Source organism: Anomaloglossus baeobatrachus, chromosome 6 (genome assembly GCF_048569485.1).
Source record: "Anomaloglossus baeobatrachus isolate aAnoBae1 chromosome 6, aAnoBae1.hap1, whole genome shotgun sequence".
Taxonomy (NCBI): domain Eukaryota; kingdom Metazoa; phylum Chordata; class Amphibia; order Anura; family Aromobatidae; genus Anomaloglossus; species Anomaloglossus baeobatrachus.
Window position 1 is genome coordinate 119915679 of NC_134358.1, and position 19639 is coordinate 119935317.

The 19639-nt window shown below is 51.5% G+C and overlaps 1 protein-coding gene across 2 annotated transcripts in view; it reads right to left on the reverse strand.

The window, feature by feature from the left end:
- The window catches only part of CSPP1 (centrosome and spindle pole associated protein 1), a 278156-nt gene that overhangs the window by 153012 nt on the left and 105505 nt on the right, over positions 1-19639 (reverse strand). For both annotated transcript variants that reach the window (XM_075353210.1, XM_075353209.1), the window contains one exon: positions 4245-4302. In XM_075353210.1, coding sequence (XP_075209325.1) covers positions 4245-4302 — 58 coding nt within the window. The remainder of the gene's footprint in view (positions 1-4244; positions 4303-19639) is intronic.

Below are 19639 nucleotides of genomic sequence, written 5' to 3' on the forward strand. Positions count from 1 at the left end.
TCACACCTCAAGCTAATCACCATAGATGGTGGGTACCATACGCCGGTTAATCAGTAGTGCTGACATGTGTCCGTCTGCCAGACAATCCGGCCGGTCAGTGCAAGGGGATGGACCAGCCCGCTGGACAATCAATGGGGCCTGCCTGCATCCGGCCTCTGACCATCCAGAGTGTGGTTAGGCACAGGCCACGCCCATTCAAGTTGTGGCAACGCTCCATCTTGCAATCGGCCCTGCCCCTTTCTCTTCCTATGGGCAGCGCCATTTTGCCTGTATATTTACCCAGGATAGTTCTCCTACGATCACTCCTCGGCTTGCCTCACATACCTGCACCTGCCGGCTGCCATGCTCTCTGTCACAATCCTGTCAGTCTCACCACATACTCAAAACAAGAAAGCCTGCGGAGACACCATCACATGTTTCTCAACGCTGGCAGGAAAATAGCCAGGTCTTTCACCGGGAAGGAACAACCACGGGAAGGGCAGTCTCCAGTCAAGGAGACGACCTATGCCAAACATGGTATCCATCCACAGACAGCTGTTTCGGGGTATTTGCCCCTCATCAGTGTGGAGTAGGAAACTGGCTAGTGGGAGCAATGCCTAGTAGAAAACTACATAAGCAAAGATGGTTGACCTTAGGGAGATCAACATCCAACACCGCGGAGACACCATCACGTGTTTCTCAACGCAGTGATTCTAGAGCAATGCCCCCTGGGAAATATTCAAAACAAGAAAGCCTGCGGAGACACCATCACATGTTTCTCAACGCTGGCAGGAAGAGAAACACGTGATTGTGTCTCCGCGGTGTTGGATGTTGATCTCCCTAAGGTCAACCATCCTTGCTTATCACCACATACTCAGACCTTAGTGCAGCTTGGATCATGTAGGCTGTTTGTTTTTGAGGGGGCTTGACACTTGTAGTGCCAGCTGCTCCAGCTCCCTTCTATCACCATTTGGGCAGTCCCTTTCCGCTGTGGGGGTTTTGGTCTTTATGTGGTGGGAGTGCAGAGCCTTATGTGGGGAGGGGGTGCAGAGCCCTATGTGGGGAGGGGGTGCAGAGCCCTATGTGGGGAGGGGGTGCAGAGCCCTATGTGGGGGGGGTACAGAGCCCTATGTGGTGGGGGTGCAGCGCCCGATGTGGTGGGGGTGCAGCGCCCGATGTGGTGGGGGTGCAGCGCCCGATGTGGTGGGGGTGCAGCGCCCGATGTGGTGGGGGTGCAGCGCCCGATGTGGTGGGGGTGCAGCGCCCGATGTGGTGGGGGTGCAGCGCCCGATGTGGTGGGGGTGCAGCGCCCGATGTGCTGGGGGTGCAGCGCCCAATGTGCTGGGGGTGCAGCGCCCGATGTGCTGGGGGTGCAGCGCCCGATGTGGTGGGGGTGCAGCGCCCGATGTGGTGGGGGTGCAGCGCCCGATGTGGTGGGGGTGCAGCGCCCGATGTGGTGGGGGTGCAGCGCCCGATGTGGTGGGGGTGCAGCGCCCGATGTGGTGGGGGTGCAGCGCCCGATGTGGTGGGGGTGCAGCGCCCGATGTGGTGGGGGTGCAGCGCCCGATGTGGTGGGGGTGCAGCGCCCGATGTGGTGGGGGTGCAGCGCCCGATGTGGTGGGGGTGCAGCGCCCGATGTGGTGGGGGTGCAGCGCCCGATGTGGTGGGGGTGCAGCGCCCGATGTGGTGGGGGTGCAGCGCCCGATGTGGTGGGGGTGCAGCGCCCGATGTGGTGGGGGTGCAGCGCCCGATGTGGTGGGGGTGCAGCGCCCGATGTGGTGGGGGTGCAGCGCCCGATGTGGTGGGGGTGCAGCGCCCGATGTGGTGGGGGTGCAGCGCCCGATGTGGTGGGGGTGCAGCGCCCGATGTGGTGGGGGTGCAGCGCCCGATGTGGTGGGGGTGCAGAGACCGATATGGTGGGGGTGCAGAGACCGATGTGGTGGGGGTGCAGAGACCGATGTGGTGGGGGTGCAGAGCCCGATGTGGTGGGGGTGCAGAGCCCGATGTGGTGGGGGTGCAGAGCCCGATGTGGTGGGGGTGCAGAGCCCGATGTGGTGGGGGTGCAGAGCCCGATGTGGTGGGGGTGCAGCGCCCGATGTGGTGGGGGTGCAGCGCCCGATGTGGTGGGGGTGCAGAGCCCGATGTGGTGGGGGTGCAGAGACCGATGTGGTGGGGGTGCAGAGACCGATGTGGTGGGGGTGCAGAGCCCGATGTGGTGGGGGTGCAGAGCCCGATGTGGTGGGGGTGCAGAGCCCGATGTGGTGGGGGTGCAGAGCCCGATGTGGTGGGGGTGCAGAGCCCGATGTGGTGGGGGTGCAGAGCCCGATGTGGTGGGGGTGCAGAGCCCGATGTGGTGGGGGTGCAGAGCTCGATGTGGTGGGGGTGCAGAGCTCGATGTGGTGGGGGTGCAGAGCTCGATGTGGTGGGGGTGCAGAGCTCGATGTGGGGGGGGTGCAGAGCTCGATGTGGGGGGGGTGCAGAGCCCTATGTGGGGGGGGTGCAGAGCCCTACTGGGGCTGTTATTTCCAATTCTGTAGTGATGAGAGGTCAGTGCTGGGCAGAATACTGACAGCCAATGAGTGTGCAGAGAGTGGGCAGAGGGTGGGGCTAGACACTGAGGTCAGGCTGTGCCAGATTTGGCTGTGAAGTTTGGCACAGGAAAATGTCATGTTTGGTTGAGCTGCAGGTAAATGAAGAGCTGCAGAGAATAAAAAGATAATTCAAGAGGCACAAGAATTAGAAAACAAAAAAAAAAAAAAATGTAGGGGTATTTTATATGACAATACAGCACAGATTAGCTTAACATTTTTTTTTAGTTTATGTTGGACAACTCCTTTAATTCTATATAATACTAGTGTCAGCCTCCAGGTGGCAGCAGAATATCCCATGGTTCTGTGTCCCCCAACGAAGACTACGAGAAACAGATTTTACAGTGAGTACCAAAATCTACTTATCCACAGATAGGTGATAAATGCTCCAGTAATGGTACTGGGAATACAAGTGTATTTTTTCATTGGCATCTCCACAATGAGAGAGTGGCGTGACTCTCAATAATGGCACAAATATACTACATGCTAAACTTGAAAGAGGTATTCTGTGGTGTGTGTTATACTAGACAGCTGCAGTATCTTTTATAAGAACTCTACATCATACTGTTACTCTTCTTAGAAATATATAAAAATAAATTGACAAAGGGGTGTGACTGTCAGAACGTATTAAGATAAATGGAAAGTAGCAATAAAGCTCGTCATACGCATTAGACAGCTGTTATCTGAATGATTGCTCAGCCGACAGCTGCCTCTCCCGACTCCTCCATATGCTGGAAGGCTCGAGTGCTAAGTGCTCATGTTCCTTATGAGACTCGTCTGGCAGCGGCTTATCTCAGTGCCAAAGAAAAGGATCAGCGCCTGAAATTTCAGTGGCTGGATCCTTCTCTCTCTTTATATACCCTGTTAGAGGAGAGCCGGGAAACCCCAATACAAATTCACTTTTATCTAGTGTATAATGGGATCTTAAAGGGGGTTGTCTGAATCATAATATTCCCCAAAGTAAAATAACAGCCTGTACTCACCTCCGGTCCTGGCACTAGTCCAGTGACGTCAGTGCCAGGTCTCCAGCGGCTGGAGATGAGCCCTGCAACTAATCAGAGGCAAATAATGGTCCTCTTTATTCTCACTTCCTCTGGACGATCTGCTGGCGATCACTAACGTCTCCTGAATGTCAGGTACGTCCGAAGGAAGAGAAGTGAAGTGGTCCGTAAGCAGCCACAGACTGGCTGCAGGGCTCCCGTTATATATTGCCATGCAAGCCCCAGCGGCAAGTCACTGATATGGCCCCAGAGGTGAGGAGAGGCTGTTATTATTTTATGTTAGAACATGGTAATTAAGAAGGCGTTGTATGAAACCTTGAAGATGTCAATTTATCCATAACTTTCTAGGAGGAATAACAAAGGAACAGCATAAAACAGGGCTCCAGGAACAGATACAATTCTTGTTTTAGTAGTAAAACAAACAATTACTAAAATAATCATACCAGGCGAACTGACAGATCCTCTTAAAATGGAGGGAAGGCATTAGAATTTGCTTTAAAACAATGGTGCATTTTACAGCCACAAAAGCAAATAAGTCCAATCGCAAAGCATGGCATTATAGTCCAGATGAACATGTGACAATGTCAGGAAAGGGAAAGCAGGTAGCAGGTCTGGAGTATAAAGCTTAAAAAAAAAAAAAAAAAAAAAAGAAAAGAAAGAAAATCGAGTTACTCACTTGCTTTTCAGGATCTATGGCTCCAGTAGCAGCAACTTTTAGTTCCAGTTCCTTCTCTCTGGAAAAATATGTCCCCATGAATATAAACATGAAAAACGGATTTTTGTGTACTCACCGTAAAATTGCTTTCTCTTAGCCATCATTGGGGGACACAGGACCATGGGTGTTATGCTGCTTATCCATAGGACGACACTAAGTAGATGCAAAGATCCTTCCCTGCAGTATACACCCCCTGGCCCAGCCAGGCTACTTCAGGTTTAGTACACAAGCAGTAGGAGAACAAGTAACAAAAAAACGTGAGTGAATACTCATAACAAAAAAGTACTGAGACAGAAAAAAGCTAAGGCCCAACAGGGCAACAGGGAGGGTGCTGTATCCCCCAATGATGGCTAAGAGAAAACGATTTTACGGTGAGTACACAAAAATCCGTTTTTCTCTGACGCCTCATTGGGGGACACAGGACCATGGGACATCCTAAAGCAGTCCATGGGTGGGTAAACAATAAACAAAGCAACCCAAGGACTAGGAACCAGTCCCAGATAGCATGGAGCGCCTACTGAGATAGGTACTCCACTATCGTTTGCAGAATTTTCCTACCTAGGTTCGCCTCAGCCGAAGCCTGGGTATGGACTCAGTAATGCTTTGAAACAGTATGTAGGCAAGACCAGGTCACAGCCTTACACCTCTGTTCCACTGAAGCCTGATGCCTAATGGCCCAAGAGGCGCCAACTGCTAGCGTAGAATGAGTCCACAGCCCACTAGGAATGGGCTTGAGTTGCAAGCGGTAGACCTCCTGGATCGCAGAGCGAATCCAGCGAGCCAGCGTTGCCTATGAAGCTGCCTCTCCTTTCTTAGGCCTTTCAAGAATGATGAACAAGGAGTCTATGTTCCTAAAGGGGCTGTCCTGGGTACATAATATCTGAGAGCCCTCACAAGGTCTAGCAAATAAAGAACCCTTTCCACCCTATGGACTGGGTGTGGACAAAAGGAAGGCAGAACAATGTCCTCGTTCATATGAAACAGGGAAGTAACCTTCTGAAGAAAATCCGGAAGGGGGCGTAGAACCACCTTGTCCTGATGAAAGATCAGAAAGGGTTCGCGGCAAGAGTGCTGTCAGTTCCGAAACTTGTCTGATTGACGTAATCGCCACTAAGAATGTTACCTTCCAGGAGAGAAGAGCAAGAGAAGATTCCTTAAGAGGTTCAAAAGGGGACCTCTGGATACCGTCCAAAACGAGATTGAGGTCCCATGGGTCCAGCGACCGTTTATACAGGGAAACTAGATGGGAAACACCCTTGAGGAAAGTCTTGACTTGTGGATTGCAAGCTAGGCGGTATTGATAGAATATTGAGACAGATGAAACCTGCCCCTTAAGGGAGCTGAAGGCCAACCCCTTTTGCAACCTGACTACAAAAAAAAGAAATCAAGAATTCTGGGGATCGCCAGAAGCATAGGTTGGACATTAGATTCCCTGCACTGGGAAAGGAAAGTTTTCCACGTACGAAGGTAAATACGGGATGAAGGCTGGCTTTCGGGCACTGTACATGGTGGAGATGACCGCAGGAGAGAATCTCGCTCTTGTTAAAGTCCAGGTCTCAATGGCCAGGCCGTCAGCTTCAGGGCTCTGGAGTTCTGATGGGAAATGGGCCCTTGGGTCAGCAGGTCTGGGATGCTTACGAGGTGCCATGAGCAATTGTACTAATTCAGCATACCAGGCGCACCTGGGCTAGTCCGGTGCTATTAGTATCACCAGGACTCCTTCTGCCTTGATCTTCCTGATTACTCGCGGCAGCAGGGGAGAGGCGAAAAACATGTAAGGCAGACGGAAACGACTTCAGGAGACTAGAGCATCCGCGCCAATGGACTGTGGATCATGTGACCTGGCTAAGAACGCGGTTACCTTTGCGTTCAACCTTGAGGCCATTAGATCCACGTCTGGTGTACTCCAGTGAGTGCAGATGTGTGGGAACACTTCTGGGTGGAGAAACCACTCTCCGGCGGCTAGGCCTTGGCGACTTAGAAGGTCCGCCGAACAGTTCTCTACTCCCGATATGTGTAACGCTGAAAAACACGGACCCCCGTCGATTAGGCCCAGGTGAGGATCCTGAGGACCTCGAGATGAGCTGTCTTGCTGCTGGTACCTCCCTGCCGATTGACATAGGCCACAGCTGTTGCATTGTCCAACTGGACCCGAATCAAATGACCTGCTAGCAGAAGGGGGAAATGACCTGAGCGCGAGAAGATCGCGCTGATTTTCAGGATGATTTCTGAGAAGGGAAGACTCCTGGGGTGTCCAACGTTCTGAAGCAGTGTGGAGCCAGTACGCTGCTCCCCAGACTAAGAGGCTGGCGTCCGTGGTCAGGAGTAGCCAGTCCACTTGGGGGAGAAAAACTCCTTCTCGATATGGAAGAGGACTGAAGCCACCAGCAAAGCACATACCTGACTGAAGGTGTCAGGTGAAAAGTTCGTCCAAGAAAAAGGGGCTCTTGTCCCAGGCAGCTAGAAGCGCAAGCTGCAGTGGGCGGTGGTGTGGCTAAGCGAGCAGCACTGCCTCTATAGTCGCCGCTATCCTACCTAGCACTCTCATACTGAATCGTATAGAGCGAGAGGAGTACGTAGAGGGCAGTGTACCGCTTGTTGTAGAGTGGTCGCCTTGTCTTGAGGGGAAAATATCAAGCCCCGAAGAGTGTCCATGGACATGCCCAGGGAGGTGACGGATTTTGACGGGACCGGGGATGATTTGACTGGAGTCAGAAGCCGCCCTAAGTGGGATAGGGTGCCCACAGAGATCTGCACGCTGGTTGAGCCCTTGATGAGGAGGTCATCCAAGCAAGGCAGAACAGCCACTCTCCTGGCGTGAAGGGCACTCATGGTGGCCACCATGACCTTAGTTAAGACCCTTGGTGCTGTGGCAGAGCCGAGGGTAGGGCCACAAATGAAAAAAAAAAAAGAAGTCCTGAACCGCGAAGCGGAGGAACTTTTGGTGAGCTGGAGCGATGGGTATGTGCAGGTACGCGTCGCTTATAGCTAGGGAGGCAAGGAATTCTCCTTCGACTATAAAAGGTAATAATGGACCCTAGGAAGTCCATTCTGAATCTCCTTATGTGCACATGTTTGCTCAGGTGTTAGAGGTCCAGGATGGGACGAACTGACCCGTTCTTTCGTCCTTTTTTGAGGACCACGAGAGGATAGAATAGAAGGCCTTGAACCTCTCGCCGTCCGGAACAGGTACCATCACCCCCGCCGTTTGGAGGGAGTGGATCGCTGAGGAGAAGGCCTCGTGGTGTTTTGGAGCCTTTGGGGGGGGTTTGAGAGAAAAGACTGACCAAGAAATCAGGTCCAGAATTCAATGTGATAACCGGAAGGAACAAGGTATCACACCCATTTGTGGTCTGAGGCGGCGGCCCAGATGGAGGACGACGAGACTCCTCGGTCTTTGTCTAGACTGCCAGGACTTGGTGGACTCGGGGAGGGCTGAGAAGGTCGGGCCCTGCGTGTCTAGTAAAAAACATCCTGGGCTAGAGTTGGGGGAGGGAGGTACTCTTTTCCTCCCGTGGCGTCAGACAAAAAAAGAGCCTGTCCAGACGATCGGCAAACCATCGGTCTGGAAAAGAGTACTGTGAGAGGCTTCTTAGAGACAGAGTTCGCTCTCCATTATCGGAACCAGAGGGCCTTACGGATGGCTATGGTATTTGAGGCGGCAATAACTGCGCAGGTAGCAGCGCCGAGGGAGGCCTGCATGAGGTACTCTGCCACCGCAGCAATGTGGACTGTTACATCTGTGAGGGTCTGAGGGAAACTGGTAGTCCTGGTGCCTGTACGACCCACACGGAAGGGGAGAGGGACCCGCAGCCTCGAGGCAGAGCGATCGAGCTGCTCCACTTGTTTGTCTGTCGGGTCTTTGAAGGAGGATCCATCAAGTAAAAGACAGGAGTGGTCCTTCAGGCAGGCGGAACCCGGGTGAGGGTCCACCGAGGCCGGATCAGCCCAGCCCTTAGAGACAGCTAAGCCAAAGGGGTACCAGGACTCCATGAGTTTACGGATACCGAAGCGGCGTTAAAAAAACATTTTTTTAATTTTTTTTGAGGTTTCTTCACCCTTTTAAAGGAGACCGCAGGGTCAGTAGTAGTGGATGGGAGATCTTCCACATGCAGAGTTTTGGTTGATTCTGCAATAAGGGAGTCCATCGCAGCTTGATCGCTCGGGGACGTTGAAACCAAGGAATCATCCCGGTACAAACATCATTCCCCTTCCTCCGGCTCCTCAGAGAATGCGGAACATGTGGGAGAACCCCATCTGTGTACCCCAGAGGGAGAACAATGGGGGTCATGCCCTTTTTCTGATTTGCAACCGGTGAAGCAGAGGGATGATTCTTATCAGAAGGACCCTTTATAGAGGTGTCATCAGGCTGCGTTCTGTCCAGGGGCCCCGAGGGGTGTGAGGACAATGTTGCATAGCCAGCACCAGGTTCTGGGAACTGTGCCCATTCCGGGGGACTGGGAGCCGTAGGCTCTGGGCTGGCAGCGGTTGCTGCGGTGGTGGCGGGGGGAAGGTAAACTACAGGGGCACCGGACTCACAGAAGGAAGAGGTGCTATCCTCCCCTAGTAGCTCAGCGTCTTATAGTTGTTGCTGTAGTTGTGCAGGGCAAAAAACATGTGACTGCAGCCCCTGGCTGATGAGCCACAAACTCTGATTGTAATGAGGGAGCAATGCTCTGCAGAGCTAATATGCAAGTGAGGCTATAACTCACCCAGAACCCTGATGACCCCCTCCCCCCGCGTCCCAGTTCTGGGAAGGAGGAAGCCATTTCTGAGACACGCCCACAGGCTCTGATCACAACAAGAGGGAGCAATGCTCTGCAGATCCTGTGTGAGGAGGGTTACACGCGCTTTCTTATCGAGTGTCGGAGGGGACGGGGCTTAGCTCTGACAAGAAGGCATGAGAAAATATAATAAACAAAAAAATGGTGGGAAGGGACTCCCCTTCCCTCCTCCAGCCCTGCACAACAATGGTGGACAGAAAAACCTCTATAAGTGCAGCGCAGCTGCGGGAGCACTGAGTCCTGGGGGCTCTTCCCCTCCCCCCGCCACAGGTGGAATGCTATGCAGGAGTCTGCAATCACAGATCATGTGCATCCAAGTCAGTGTGAGCTTTGCTCCAATTCAGTGTGGAGAGTCTGACGCCTGCTGGCAGAACTTGTATCAACTCAGAGCCTGCCAGAGGGACTGACGAAGTTTTCATCTGCTCTGGGGCTCTGGAAAAATCGGAATGATCTCACCTCAGCTCCTGTGGAGATGGCAGTCTGGTCACACTTGGTGCAGAACGTGTATCAACTCAGAGCCTGCAAGAGGGGCTGAGGAAGTTTTCATCTGCTCTGGGCTCTGGAAAATCAGTGCCATGAGACCTGTCATCCAGTGAGTAATAGCCCAGGATCCAGCATTGCAGGAGGGGTACGGGGAGGCGACACTCCGCGTTCCCGCCTGTTGATGGTTTTGGGAAATCGGTCCCCGAAGGAAACCGTCGCCCTCTAAAACAAAAAATTCTTGCTGCAGTAGTCTGCAGAGATGTGCCTCCTATAGACACTAAGCTAAAACTTAAGTAGCCTGGCTGGGCCAGGGGGTGTATACTGCAGGGGAGGAGCTAACATTTTTGCATCTACTTAGTGTCCTCCTATGGATAAGCAGCATAATACCCACGGTCCTGTGTCCCCCAATGAGGCATCAGAGAAATATTAATTATAAATATTATAAATTACTTCAGATCAAACACAGTGAAGAATTGTAATTGATGGCAAGACAGCATTATTAGTGCAGAGTAGGTGCTATCACAAAACAAAGTTATATCACTCCATCATTATATCACCACCTTTAGTAGGAAAGCACTTAATAAGAAGCAAACATTTAAAGGGAATCTGTCACCAGGATTTTGCCACCTTATCTGAGAGCAGCATAATGTAGAGACAGAGACCCCGATTCCAGCGATGTGTCACGTACTGGGCTGCTTAGTGTAGGTTTTTGTTTTTTGTTTCTTTTTTAGAAAGTCAATGTTTAATCAGCAGATTATCATTAGAGGACTAATTGGCACGCTGCCAGGTAGTCCTGCATATTCACAAGTGCAGTATAACCTGCCCCCACTAATGATTGGCAGCTTTCTATGTACATATACATGGGCAGAAAGCTGCCAGTTAGTGTTGTGGGAGGGGTAATAGAGCTCCACATTCAAATAACTGCTAGATCTGCAGCAGAGAAAACAGTGATTTTATTAAAATGACAGCAAAGAACGCTGGAATCAGGGTCTCTGTCTCTACATTGTGCTGCTTTCAGATGGAAGAGCAAAAAGCTGGTGACAGATTCCCTTTAAAGGGAATCTGTCACCTTCTTTGACTGTCTTAAGCTCTTATTATGGACATACAGGTAATAGGATGCCTCATAGCAAATGCCTTGTTCCAAAAATGTTACCTTAGATCGCCATGTGCAACTTAGTCTACCAGGCTACTGGGCATTGTGCTTCGGCTACTGGGTGTTTGCTTCCCTGGAAGACATCCCCGCATCCCTGCTTCATTATCCTTCCGGTCACCTCCTCTCAGCGTCACAGTGTGTCTGTGACATTTTCTTTAAGCAGCAAATCCCGCGCATGTGCAGTAGAGTGTTCTTCAACCTGACTTTTCACCCCCATAGAATCTACTGCGCATGCGCCAGTGACTTAGCTCCACTTCTGTTATCGGTGCACTGTTGAAAGTCCTCCTGAGTCCTGACTTCCTGCCTGCAGGATCGCCCATTACTTTTAAAAATACATTTTTGAATGAGGGCTGTAGTCGGGCGGATTGGGGGGTGGAAGGGGGGACAAGGATGGGACCTTACTACACCATGAGGACAAGGATGAGGACAATACTACAAGAAACAGACCAGGATGAGCAAATTACTACAAGGGGACCAGGATGGGGCATTACTAAGCTGTAGGGATAAGGATGGGGCATTACTAAGCTGTAGGGATAAGGATGGGGCATTACTAAGCTGTAGGGATAAGGATGGGGACATTACTACAAAGGGGAAAAGGATGAAGCATTACCAGAAGATGGGGACCAGGATGGGGAAATTATTACAAGATTGGGACTAGAATGGTCACATTACTACAAGATGTGGACCAAGATGGGAAAGAAGGGAATTTTGTTTACTTACCGTAAATTCCTTTTCTTCTAGCTCCAATTGGGAGACCCAGACAATTGGGTGTATAGCTTCTGCCTCCGGAGGCCACACAAAGTATTACACTTAAAAGTGTAAAGCCCCTCCCCTTCTGCCTATACACCCCCCGTGCCTCACGGGCTCCTCAGTTTTGGTGCAAAAGCAAGAAGGAGGAAAAGTTATAAATTGGTTTAAAGTAAATTCAGTCCGAAGAAATTTCGGAGAACTGAAACCATTGAACATGAACAACATGTGTACACAAAGAACAACAGCCCGAAGGGAACAGGGGCGGGTGCTGGGTCTCCCAATTGGAGCTAGAAGAAAAGGAATTTACGGTAAGTAAACAAAATTCCCTTCTTCTTTGTCGCTCCATTGGGAGACCCAGACAATTGGGATGTCCAAAAGCAGTCCCTGGGTGGGTAAAGTAAAACCTCGAAATAGAGCCGTAAAACGGCCCCTTCCTACAGGTGGGCAACCGCCGCCTGAAGGACTCGCCTACCTAGGCTGGCATCTGCCGAAGCATAGGTATGCACCTGATAGTGTTTCGTGAAAGTGTGCAGGCTCGACCAAGTAGCTGCCTGACACACCTGCTGAGCCGTAGCCTGGTGCCGCAAAGCCCAGGACGCACCCACGGCTCTGGTAGAATGGGCCCTTAGCCCTGAGGGAACCGGAAGCCCAGAAGATTGGTAAGCTTCGAGAATAGGTTCCTTGATCCATCGAGCCAGGGTTGATTTGGAAGCCTGTGACCCTTTACGCTGGCCAGCGACAAGGACAAAGAGTGCATCCGAGCGGCGCAGGGGCGCCGTACGAGAAATGTAGAGTCTGAGTGCTCTCACCAGATCTAACAAGTGCAAATCCCTTTCACATTGGTGAACTGGATGAGGACAAAAAGAGGGTAAGGAGATATCCTGATTGAGATGAAAGGGGGATACCACCTTAGGGAGAAATTCCGGAACCGGACGCAGAACCACCTTGTCCTGGTGAAACACCAGGAAAGGGGCTTTGCATGACAGCGCTGCTAGCTCAGACACTCTCCGAAGTGATGTGACTGCTACTAGGAAGGCCACTTTCTGCGAAAGGCGTGAGAGAGGAATATCCCTCATTGGCTCGAAAGGTGGTTTCTGAAGAGCCATCAGCACCCTGTTCAGATCCCAGGGTTCTAACGGCCGCTTGTAAGGAGGGACTATGTGACAAACCCCCTGCAGGAACGTGCGGACCTGTGGAAGTCTGGCTAGGCGCTTCTGAAAGAACACAGAGAGCGCTGAGACTTGTCCCTTAAGGGAGCCGAGCGACAAACCTTTTTCCAATCCGGATTGAAGGAAGGAAAGAAAAGTGGGCAAGGCAAATGGCCAGGGAGAAAAACCCTGATCAGAGCACCAAGATAAGAATATCCTCCACGTCCTGTGGTAGATCTTGGCGGACGTTGGTTTCCTAGCCTGTCTCATAGTGGCAATGACCTCTTGAGATAACCCTGAAGACGCTAGGATCCAGGACTCAATGGCCACACAGTCAGGTTGAGGGCCGCAGAATTCAGATGGAAAAACGGTCCTTGAGACAGCAAGTCTGGTCGGTCTGGTAGTGCCCACGGTTGGCCCACCGTGAGATGCCACAGATCCGGGTACCACGACCTCCTCGGCCAGTCTGGAGCGACGAGGATGGCGCGGCGGCAGTCGGACCTGATCTTGCGTAACACTCTGGGCAACAGTGCCAGAGGAGGAAACACATAAGGGAGTTGAAACTGCGACCAATCCTGAACTAAAGCGTCTGCCGCCAGAGCTCTGTGATCTTGAGACCGTGCCATGAATGTCGGGACCTTGTGGTTGTGCCGGGACGCCATTAGGTCGACGTCCGGCATCCCCCAGCGGCAACAGATCTCCTGAAACACGTCCGGGTGAAGGGACCATTCCCCTGCGTCCATGCCCTGGCGACTGAGAAAGTCTGCTTCCCAGTTTTCTACGCCCGGGATGTGAACTGCGGATATGGTGGAGGCTGTGGCTTCCACCCATAGCAGAATCCGCCGGACTTCCTGGAAGGCTTGCCGACTGCGTGTTCCGCCTTGGTGGTTGATGTATGCCACCGCTGTGGAGTTGTCCGACTGAATTCGGATCTGCTTGCCTTCCAGCCACGGCTGGAACGCCTTTAGGGCAAGATACACTGCCCTTATCTCCAGAACATTGATCTGAAGGGAGGACTCTGGCTGAGTCCAAGTACCCTGAGCCCTGTGGTGGAGAAAGACCGCTCCCCACCCTGACAGGCTCGCGTCCGTCGTGACCACAGCCCAGGATGGGGGCAGGAAGGATTTCCCCTTTGACAGAGAAGTGGGAAGAAGCCACCACTGAAGGGAAGCCTTGGCTGCCCGAGAAAGGGAGACGTTCCTGTCGAGGGACGTCGACTTCCTGTCCCATTTGCGGAGAATGTCCCATTGAAGTGGACGCAGATGAAACTGCGCAAAAGGAACTGCCTCCATTGCTGCTACCATCTTCCCTAGGAAGTGCATGAGGCGCCGCAAGGGGTGTGACTGGCCTTGAAGGAGAGATTGCACCCCTGTCTGTAGTGAACGCTGTTTGTCCAGCGGAAGCTTCACTATCGCTGAGAGAGTATGAAACTCCATGCCAAGATATGTCAGTGATTGGGCCGGTGTCAGATTTGACTTTGGAAAATTGATGATCCACCCGAAACTCTGGAGAGTCTCTAGAGCAATGCTCAGGCTGTGTTGGCATGCCACTTGAGAGGGTGCCTTGACAAGCAGATCGTCTAAGTAAGGGATCACCGAGTGTCCCTGAGAGTGCAGAACTGCTACTACTGTTGCCATGACCTTGGTGAAGACCCGTGGGGCTGTCGCCAAGCCGAAAGGCAGTGCCACGAACTGAAGGTGTTCGTCCCCTATGGCGAAACGCAGGAAGCGCTGATGCTCTGGAGCAATCGGTATGTGGAGATAAGCATCTTTGATGTCGATTGATGCTAGGAAATCTCCTTGGGACTTTGAGGCGATGACGGAGCGGAGCGATTCCATCCGGAACCGCCTGGTTTTTACATGTTTGTTGAGCAGTTTTAGGTCCAGAACAGGACGGAAGGATCCGTCCTTTTTCGGCACCACGAACAAGTTGGAGTAAAAACCGTGACCCTGTTGCTGAAAAGGAACAGGGATCACCACTCCTTCTGCCTTCAGAGTGCACACCGCCTGAAGAAGAGCATCGGCTCGCTCGGGGGGCGGAGATGTTCTGAAGAACCGAGTCGGAGGACGAGAGTTGAACTCTATCCTGTAACCGTGAGACAGAATGTCTCTCACCCAACGGTCTTTTACCTGTGGCAGCCAGGCGTCGCAAAAGCGGGAAAGCCTGCCACCGACCGAGGATGCGGTGTGAGGAGGCCGAAAGTCATGAGGAGGCCGCTTTGGGAGCGGTTCCCCCGGCGGTCTTTTTAGGACGTGACTTAGACCGCCATGAATCGGAGTTCCTCTGATCCTTCTGAGGCCTTTTGGACGAGGAGAATTGAGACCTGCCCGCGGACCGAAAGGACCGAAAACTCGATTGTACCTTCCGTGGTTGAGGTCTGTTTGGTTTGGACTGGGGTAAGGACGAGTCCTTTCCCTTGGATTGTTTAATGATTTCATCCAATCGCTCACCAAACAGACGGTCGCCAGAAAATGGCAAACCGGTTAAGAACTTTTTGGAAGCAGAGTCTGCCTTCCATTCACGTAGCCACATGGCCCTGCGGACTGCCACCGAATTGGCGGATGCTACCGCCGTACGGCTCGCAGAGTCCAGGACAGCATTAATGGCGTAGGACGCAAACGCCGATGCCTGAGAGGTTAAGGACACCACTTGCGGAGCAGACGTACGTGTGACTGCATTAATCTGCGCATGACAAGCTGAGATAGCTTGGAGTGCCCATACGGCTGCGAATGCTGGAGCAAAAGACGCACCGATAGCTTCATAGATGGATTTCAACCAGAGCTCCATCTGTCTGTCAGTGGCATCTTTGAGTGAAGCCCCATCTTCCACTGCAACTATGGATCTAGCCGCCAGTCTGGAGACTGGAGGATCCACCTTGGGACACTGAGCCCAGCCCTTGACAACGTCAGGGGGGAAGGGATAACGTGTATCCTTAAGGCGCTTGGAAAAACGCTTATCTGGACAAGCTCGGTGTTTCTGGACTGCCTCTCTGAAGTCAGAGTGATCCAGAAACGTACTCAATGTACGCTTGGGAAACCTGAAACGGAATTTCTCCTGCTGAGAAGCTGACTCCTCAATTGGAGGAGCTGGGGGAGAAATATCCAACACCTGATTGATGTTCGCTATAAGGTCATTCACTATGGCGTCACCTTCAGGTGTATCTAGGTTGAGAGCGGCCTCAGGATCAGAATCCTGATCTGCTACCTCCGCTTCATCATCCAGAGAGTCCTCCTGTTGAGACCCCGAACAGTGTGATGAAGTCGAGGGAATTTCCCAGCGAGCCCGCTTAGGCGGCCTGGGACTGCGGTCCGTGTCAGAGACCTCACCCTGGGACCTATGGGTCACCCCAGGAACACTTTGCTGCTCCAACTGAGGGGGGCCTGGGGTCAATGATTCAACAGTGCCCGTAGCCTGAGTCACCGGTCTGGACTGTAAGGCTTCTAGTATCTTAGCAGACCATTTATCCATACTCTCAGACAGTTTGTCAGCAAATACTGCAAACTCCGTCCCTGTCACCTGGACAGTGGTAGCAGGTGGTTCCACCTGGGCCACCAGTAGCAGAGGCTCCGGCTGAGTAAGTGCCACAGGGGCCGAGCATTGCACACAATGAGGATCGGTGGAACCTGCCGGTAGTATAGCCGCACATGAGGTACAGGTTGCAAAGTAAGCCTGTGCTTTGGCACCCTTGCTTTTTGCGGACGACATGCTGTTGTCTCCTCTGAGTACAATCCAGGAGGGTATATAGCCAAAAATCAACAGTGCGATCGTACAGTGTAAATGTATAGCATATAAGCATATATATATATGTACACTTCGGCACTCAGTGGGGCTAGCACCCAGGTGCTGCTTACCGACCGCTCAAAGCGGTTGTGTGATCACCAGATTCCCTGCCTGGGCCTCCCAGAGCCGTGTTGTCTCTCCTCTCCAGCGTCAGAAGTGCTGACAGGAATGGCTGCCGGCGTTCTGTGGGGAGGAGGGGGCCGTGGGCGTGCCCCAGAAAGTGCGGGAATCTGATGCCCCACTGTGCTGAGTGAGGGGGGAGGAGGATACAAAGTATGCTCCAGCCCTCAGCGCTGACGTCCTGTGCAGCGTCCCGCCCTTCCCCTGACTGGCAGGCCTGGGGGCGGGAATATGCGATACTAGGCCGCAAAAGCCGGGGACTAAAGTTATAAGCGCGGCCGGCAAATAAGCGCGGCCGGCGCGGTAGTCCCCGGCGCACTAACACACCCAGCAGTGCTGCAGTGTGTATGGCACAAGCGCTCCATGCGCGGTCCCCCAGGGGGACACAGAGTACCTCACAGTAGCAGGGCCTTGTCCCTGACGATACCCGGCTCCTGTCCAGCAGATTCCCCAGGGGCTGCGGAGGGAGCACGGTCCCAGTGCCTGGAGACCGATTAGGATCCCACTTCACCCAGAGCCCATTAAGGGATGGGGAAGGAAAACAGCATGTGGCTCCTGCCTATGTACCCGCAATGGGTACCTCAACCCTAACAGCACCGCCGACCAGAGTGGGGTGAGAAGGGAGCATGCTGGGGGCCCTGTTATGGGCCTTCTTTTCTTCCATCCGACATAGTCAGCAGCTGCTGCTGACTAAGATGTGGAGCTATGCGTGGATGTCAGCCTCCTTCGCACAAAGCATAAAAACTGAGGAGCCCGTGAGGCACGGGGGGTGTATAGGCAGAAGGGGAGGGGCTTTACACTTTTAAGTGTAATACTTTGTGTGGCCTCCGGAGGCAGAAGCTATACACCCAATTGTCTGGGTCTCCCAATAGAGCGACAAAGAAATAACTAAATGATGAGAACAAGATTGGCACATTAATACAAGGAGACCAGGATGGGGCATTATTACAGGATGGGAGTCATTGCAACAAGATGCGGAAATTAGTACAAGATGGAGACCAGGATGGGCACATTATTACAAGGGGACCAGGATGGGCACATTAATACACTATGGGGAAAACAATGGGCACATTAGAAAAAACGGGGAAAGGATAGGGCACATTATTACAAGAAGTGGACAAGGATGGGTACATAACTACAAGATGCGGACCAGGATGGAGACATTATTACAAAGGGATTAGGATGAGGATATTACGACAAGAAGAGGACCAGGCTGGGGATATTACTTCAAGGGGACAAGTATTGGCCATTCCTACAAAATGGGGACATTACTACAAGATGGGGTGCATGACTACAAGATAGGAACCATGATGGGGACATTACTTCAAGATTGGGACCAGGATGGGGCATTACTACACTATGGAGACAAGAATGGGGACATTACCACAAGGGGAACAGGATGGGAACATTACTACAAGGGGACCAGGATGGGGCATTACTACACTATGGGAACAAGGATGGGAACATTACTACAAGATGAGGACCAGGATGAAGATATCACTGATGAGTCGTTGTCCCCTAAAAGTCCCAAACACATAAATTGACTGTATATATAACCAGGTCATGACAGGTTTTTTAATATAGGCTGTATTATGCACACTTTGATTAACTAATGACTGAATAAGAATTTGAAATAATACAGTAAAAAGGTGCTCAACTTTTGACAACCATTTTTACCCAAAATAAAAGCTGTTTGTAGGGATTTCCATTGTTTTTCTCCCAGGCCATCACTGCAGCATCTTCAGGATATATTCCCATGACCGTTATCTGCAGAGTTTTTGACGCTGCACCATCTCCGCACCTTCGTGTACTTGGCGCTTTTTTCATTGCATTTTTGTGTGCATTTTTATTGCGTTTTTGACACTACGTCTCATGTCCCTGTTTTTTTTTAACTTCGTTTTATTAATTCCAAAAACATGTGGTACAGAATAAATCACACATAGCATTACTCAAGTACTTTCCAGGAATATCGGTCAATAGCATGAACAAATAGTAACATTAACGGATAAGATAATAAGATTTTCATAGCACTATCTGCACCTCTGTCAACTTTGTCAACTGCATGCTACAACACTGATCCTGCCAGTACATACTGATATATAGCATGTAGTCAATTTTAATCAATGTAGTCTGTAGTCTCTAAACCTAAAGAAAACGAACATTAGTAACAATAACTATTCCTATTCTATACCGCCTAGCTGTGCCACTGGAATGCGCTTCATTATCCAATACAGAGTATGAATCTATTATTGTAACAGTAATAAACCTGAGGCTTCTTCGAGTGTGCCGGGGGAGGAGTTCCACATATCCCAAATTTTCCTGAATTTTTCCGGATGTCCTCTATTAAAGTATACCACCCGCTCATATGGAATTATCGAGTTAACCAGTTTAATCCAGGCTCGCACAGTTGGATTTGAACCCCCCATCCACCTCAAGGCAATTAATTTCCTGGCCAGGAACAATGTCTCTCTAAGAAGTATTCTTATGTAGTGATCTCCCATCCCGTCCTCCATTACTCCAAATAGGCACAACAGAGGGTCGCATGGAACAGGCATCAACACCATTGAGGACAACTGGGAAGTCACTTCCTGCCAATACGTGTGTATGATCGGGCAACTCCATACCATGTGCAGAAAGTTTGCGTCCGGTCCATGGCATCGTGGGCATTCCGACGATCGGCGCTGGCCCATAGTAAATAAGCGAGTGGGAGTTAAGTATGCCTGATGTATAAAATAGCATTGTATCAATCTATTGTTGATGGACGGAGATACCATAGTTGGAGACTCCAGTACCTCATCCCACTCCTCTCCCTGTAGAGAGGGAATTAGGAGCCTCCATTTATCCTGTACCGGCAGCGGCACCGATTCCACACCAACCGATAACAGGTGTGTATAGATAGCTGAAATCATACCCCGGGGCCCCTGTGACTTCAGTATGCCTATCATTGGAAACGATGATATCAATGCCCCAGACCCTGTCCTCCGCAGGTGAGATTGAATCGCTGTACGCAGCTGCAGATACCTAAAGAATTGTGAGTGTGGAACATTATAATCGGTTTGTATCTGCCCAAAAGATTTAAAAACAGCAGTTCCCGAGACATAAAGATTTCCCAACTCAAGAACTTTATGAGCTATCCAA